Raw genomic sequence first — 6236 nt, 5'->3', positions numbered from 1 at the left:
TGCATTACTGTTGGAACTGAATATATGCTTTTAGTATGCATTCTAGATAACTTGGGTATATATATATATATATATATATATATATATATATATACAGGTAGCCCTCAGTTTACACCGGGGTTAGGTTCCAGAAGGAATGGTTGTAAATCGAAACCGTTGTAAATTGAAACCCAGTTTATGATATAAGTCAATGGGAAGTGAGAGAGTTAGGTTCCAGGCCCCTCTCAAAATTGTCATAAGTAACACCTAATACATTATTTTTAAAGCTTTGAAATGAAGACTTTAAATGCTAAACAGCATTATAAACCTAATAAAATTATCACACAACACAGAATATATAATTAAGCTAAGTTAAATGAACAAAAACATTTGCTAAACAGCATTAAAAACCTAATAAAATAATCACACAACACAGACTTCACTTGCATTTTCCTGCAAACAGTTCTTTCTATGCATTCCAGTCTGGACTGATTTATAGACAGCAAGAGCTTGTTCCTTTGAAATCTGCTCGATAGCTCAGGTCTGGTTAAACTGATTAATTTCAGCTTGCTTGGCTTTGCGGAAACGCAAGCGGACAGCGCCACCTACTGGCTATTTTAATAAATGCACTGCTTCTCAATGCTTTTCAATAGCAGTCACATGACTGGGGAAAAAGGTTGTTATTCTGAAACGGTGTAAATTGAACCGTTGTAAAACGAGGGCCACCTGTATATATATATATATATATATATATATATATATATACACACTGTGAGAATAGTAATAGTATGTTTACATTAGCCCTTCTATTTCAAAGATAGGGTGCTAATTATTGTAAGCTATTGGGGTTTAGTCATTATCACACTGGTTTTAAGACCTTTTCTGTATTTTCTTCAAAATCGTTCCCCTTCCCTTTTCATGACATTTTGTCACTGATAGTTTAAAGCAGAAAAGTTTATTTGTACTTTACTATATAAGTACATGAGGGGAGTAAAAACAAATCCAGACTTGCAGTTTACAAGCTCATTACCTTTATTTACTGCACCTTCACTTTAATTACCACACAGGGAGAGGGTAGCATATTGTCACTCTCTAACCAACGCCTATACTGCTTCTTTTCTTCAAAAGAGACTTTTTATAAGATAAAAACATAGAACATTTGTACCAAATTTATAAATATATCCAGAGGTGTACTTTTTTTTTTACTTCTTTATTCTACTTTTATAATTGCATACAATATTTTGTGGTGTGCTATATTTTATATTGACAGTTTGGCATTACATAAACAGAGATTTATTGCACGTTATTTATAACGAAGGTTAAGTTTTTCTCAAATACTTTCAGTCTCCGAGTTTCACTACAGACTAGGAGTCGCCCTCCCCCCACTCTGTGCCCCTCGCTTTGTTCAGATTCCAGCATTCCCCTCTGTCTTCCCCCCATATCCCTACAGCAATGCAGCCAACCAGGAGAGGAACCCTAAAGAAAAACAAACCCTCTGACTGGTCAGCGATACAGCTTTGGGTCCGCCCCTGTCTCTACTTTTTCAGCCCCATGTTTGTGAATGAGGTTTCTAAGAAAGGTTTTGGGCGTAAACAACGAGTTTGGCGGAGGCCACGCCCACGCCCCGTGTTTCTGCGTTCCTCCCTCCTATAAGGAGAAGCAGCGCTTGTCCTGGCTGTATTCTGTGATTGGTCGGAGGTGCCACAAGTTCTATGTTCGAATTCGGTTAGCACAGAGAAGCAACAATTGGAGAAAAAAAAAAAAGTTAATAATGTTTATATCGTTTATCCTGGCGAAAGTTTTCTGAAGTACCACTGGAGATCCAGTCACTCAACAACCACTGTGCTGACAGGAGCTCTACAACTTCGACTGCTTTAACTGCGGTCACTTCCAGAAGAAAGACGCAATAAGTTGCCCGCGTCCCTCCAGTGCATCCTGCTGCTTGATGGTCTACAGCATGTTGGGGTATACCTTATGCTGCCTTACCCTGTTGCTGGCGGTGCCCCCTCCAGGCTCAGCAGCCCAGCCTTACAATGGAGAGAAAGGCATTTCGGTACCGGATCACGGCTTCTGCCAGCCCATCTCCATTCCACTGTGCACGGACATTGCCTACAACCAGACCATCATGCCTAACCTACTGGGCCACAATAACCAGGAGGATGCCGGCTTGGAAGTGCACCAGTTTTACCCCCTCGTCAAGGTGCAGTGTTCCCCCGAGCTGCGCTTCTTCTTATGCTCCATGTACGCCCCGGTGTGCACCGTTCTGGAGCAGGCCATCCCTCCGTGCAGAACCCTGTGTGAGCGGGCGCGACAAGGCTGCGAGGCTCTCATGAACAAATTTGGTTTCCAGTGGCCCGAACGGCTGCGCTGTGAGCACTTCCCAGTGCAGGGAGCAGGCGAGATCTGCGTAGGGCAAAATACATCTGACACCCCCAGCGGCCCTACAGCTCGCCCAACGACTTATTTACATGACATTACTGTCCAAGCTCCGGCCCCTAAACCCTTCACCTGCCCGCGACAGCTCAAAGTGCCTCCCTACCTCGGATACCGTTTCATGGGAGAGAAAGACTGCGGTGCCCCATGCGAGCCCGGCCTGCCCAATGGACTTATGTATTTCAAGGAGGAAGAAGTGCGCTTCGCCCGACTGTGGGTTGGTATCTGGGCTCTGCTGTGTGCAATCTCCACGCTGTTCACCGTACTTACCTACCTGGTTGATATGCGCCGCTTCAGCTACCCAGAGCGGCCCATCATCTTCCTGTCTGGTTGCTACTTCATGGTAGCCGTGGCCTACGCTGCCGGCTTCCTGCTGGAGGAGAAGGTTGTGTGCGCGGAGCGCTTTGCAGAGGACAGTTACCGCACGGTGGCGCAGGGCACCAAGAAAGAGGGGTGCACCATCCTCTTCATGATCCTCTACTTCTTTGGCATGGCAAGCTCCATCTGGTGGGTTATTCTCTCCCTCACCTGGTTCCTGGCGGCCGGCATGAAATGGGGCCATGAAGCCATCGAGGCGAACTCTCAATACTTTCACCTTGCAGCCTGGGCAGTACCTGCCGTGAAGACCATTACCATCCTGGCACTTGGGCAAGTGGATGGGGACACCCTTAGTGGGGTTTGCTACGTTGGCATTCAGAGTGTGGCATCACTGCGGGGCTTCGTGCTGGCACCCCTGTTTGTCTACTTGTTTATCGGCACCTCATTCCTGCTGGCTGGGTTCGTGTCACTCTTTAGGATCCGCACTATCATGAAGCACGATGGCACCAAGACTGAGAAGTTGGAGAAGCTAATGGTGCGTATTGGAGTATTCAGTGTGTTGTACACTGTGCCGGCCACCATAGTTCTGGCATGTTACTTTTACGAGCAAGCTTTTAGGGAAACGTGGGAAAAGACATGGCTCATGCAGACATGTAAAAGCTTTGCCATTCCCTGCCCACAAGGACAACACCACATGGCTCCCATGAGCCCGGACTTCACAGTGTTCATGATAAAGTACCTCATGACAATGATTGTGGGCATCACATCCAGCTTCTGGATCTGGTCAGGCAAAACCTTGCAGTCCTGGCGTAGGTTCTATCACAGACTCGGCCACGGGGGTAAAGGAGAGACTGCTGTATAAAGAGTTTGTGGCCCGAAGTGGATAAGGGCTGGAGTGACACTAATCAGCTGGACAGTATATGGTTTTACAAATACTTTTAATGCAACAAGTGTTTTTGTGTTTTGGTTGATATCTTGGGCTGGCTATAAGACTTTTATGCACAAATGAACATTTTGTTGGCCCATGATATAAATGATTTTAAATGGCCTGTTTTTTTTTTTTTTTTAAGGATTGAGAACATTTTGGAACTATAAATGTAATTTGAGCTACTCTTTAACATGGTTTTAAAATGTGATCAGGGTCTATAGAATGCATTTTATAAATGAAACTAATCCATAAGGGAGAAAGCTTTGTTTCTATGGTAAGAACTTAGCAGTTAGAGAACACACTTGCTTTCCCTTGTTCCATATATACTATTCACTGAAGAGTACACTGCATGAACATTCCAATGTTCTGAATAACCTACTCATTAAATGTAAACAATACATATTGGTTCCTTGGAGTGTAGAAAGTTGTTGACTTAGCCTCAATCTTGGACATCTGTAATGCATTTTCACAGTGCCTAAGTTATGCAGCTGGTACATTTCCATACTGAGAAGAGCATATTTTAATATCATAAGTACAGTCATACTGCAAAAATGTAGATTTATGGGGAGATTCTTGGTTTTGTCATTTACTCAGCTGTTAGAAGTATGATTTTTCTTTTTCTCTCCCCTTGTGTGTTTATCCAGTAGATCAAAGCTTGCAGGTAGTTTGTAAACTGGGTTCCTTAAGCACCATGCAGGCAGTTAATTAAAGAACATGTGAATTAGACCACATCTACCCAGCAGCTGGGCAAATACAGCCATTTGGTTGAAACTACCACATACTGATTTGTCTAAGGTATTTTTATTACTGCATAATTACATTTACACAAATATTTAGTTTTTTGTTCCTATGCATCTTCTGATTTCTATAATATGCAGATTACAAATATAAAGCATTTCGTTTTCAGTGAACAGAATGAATTGGGCACAATCCAGCTAACGAAATGTTTTGAGGAATGTTAAAGCTGCTCGTAATTAGCTCTTATTTTATTTTCTCTCTAAGCTGCCTGCATTTTTTGCAATACTCAATATGCAGACATTTTGTCAAAGGTTTCATCCTCCATTTTTTATATAGCAAGGCCATACTGTGTTAAATTCCTTCACACCAACCAAAGCTGGTTAATGCAGTATTCAAAACATTATTTACCCGAATTGAGTGGTATTAATAAAAAAATTAAATTAAACCCGTTTCTATAGCACTAATATAACTGAAGGGTCGGCAACAAACTGTTAAATCACTTGAGCAGTATAGAGGATACATACGTCAAACACTAATTTTGATGTTTACATTTCATTCTTTTTACCTAACTACGTATTAGCATTTTTAATGTACGGCAGAACCATATACCCCCCTTTTTTTTTTTTTTTTTTTTTTTTTTTTTTTTTTTAAACATCCAATTATGACCTGTAACAGGTACACTGTATATAATAAAATATTGCAGGTTAATGGACTGAACATCTTTAATAAATGCACAATCTGTCTTACATTTTTGTAGTTTGCGTAAATACGTTTTTAAAGGTCCCCCCCCAGTGGAATACAGAAATTGCTGCATAATGGTTATTTTGAAAGTCAGAAAGACTATGTATTACACTAAATCTATTTTATATATATTTTTTTTAACATGCATGACAAACTATCAGCAAATGAAGACTACATTGTTTATATATTTTTGTAAATAACTGTACCTTTTTTTTGTACGAAGATTATATTATATATGTATTTATATGTTTCTACTTTGACATACATGGCCCTCAAGCCTCACTATCTTGTGTACAGATCACTAAATAAAGCCTACTTTTTAGGTATTAGTTTCTTGCATTATTTTCTTAAACCTGTTAAGAACAGTTTTATTCAGCTTTTTAAAATAATTTATCTCCCAATGAGAACATTATAAACACTATACAAAGCATGTATTGAATGTTATGGAACTAAAGACGATAGACTGCAAATATTCAGCACAATTGTTACTTGGGGAAAAACTTCTACACCTCCTAGATGGTTTTTCTGCTTATGGTTCTTAAAGTGCCATAAAACAGGTTGAGATCTCTGCATATCCTAAAAGGGCTTATTCATTTAAAATAGTTTGATTTAAATAGTTTAAAATAGCAGATAATCCCTATTCATGTTTGCATTTTACCAAACATAGATACAGCCATAAAAGGAATTGTGTGTGTGTGTGGGGGGGGGGGGGAGTTAGAGCTTTACAATTCAGAAACTAAAAATAAAGGGTTAATGGTAAAGAACTGCAGTATAAATTTGCAGGTAAAGTACATATAATATTTTGTCTCTATTCCAACTTGTTTTATGTCCCTTTTAATGTTTCAACAGGCACATAGTAAACTATTTCCTGAATATATCATGTAAATAAAAGGGGTAGCTGTTTAGGTCCCCTTTAATTCAGCACAGTTAACATACTCTGCTGGTTTTAGTGAATTACAGAGTAGGTCTATTATTGTCCATACAGATTGCTGTCTAGATTAATTGTTTTAGGGAATTCACTTTATTTTGATGAGGAGAGGACGGGTATGGGTGGTTCTGCTAAATGTATAGGCTAATTTTTATTGTTAAAAGCTTTTTG

At 40.2% G+C, this 6236-nt stretch overlaps 1 protein-coding gene across 1 annotated transcript; it reads left to right on the top strand.

Annotated features, from left to right (window-relative positions):
* The first annotated feature begins 1655 nt into the window (after positions 1–1655).
* Positions 1656–5466, top strand: FZD7 (frizzled class receptor 7). Its single transcript, XM_053698687.1, has one exon. The coding sequence runs from the start codon at positions 1925–1927 to the stop codon at positions 3590–3592; it is 1668 nt and encodes a 555-aa protein (XP_053554662.1). The 5' UTR covers positions 1656–1924; the 3' UTR covers positions 3593–5466.
* The last annotated feature ends 770 nt before the right edge of the window (positions 5467–6236 follow it).

Source organism: Bombina bombina, chromosome 1 (genome assembly GCF_027579735.1).
Source record: "Bombina bombina isolate aBomBom1 chromosome 1, aBomBom1.pri, whole genome shotgun sequence".
Lineage (NCBI taxonomy): Eukaryota > Metazoa > Chordata > Amphibia > Anura > Bombinatoridae > Bombina > Bombina bombina.
This window is presented reverse-complemented; position numbering and strand designations above follow the sequence as displayed.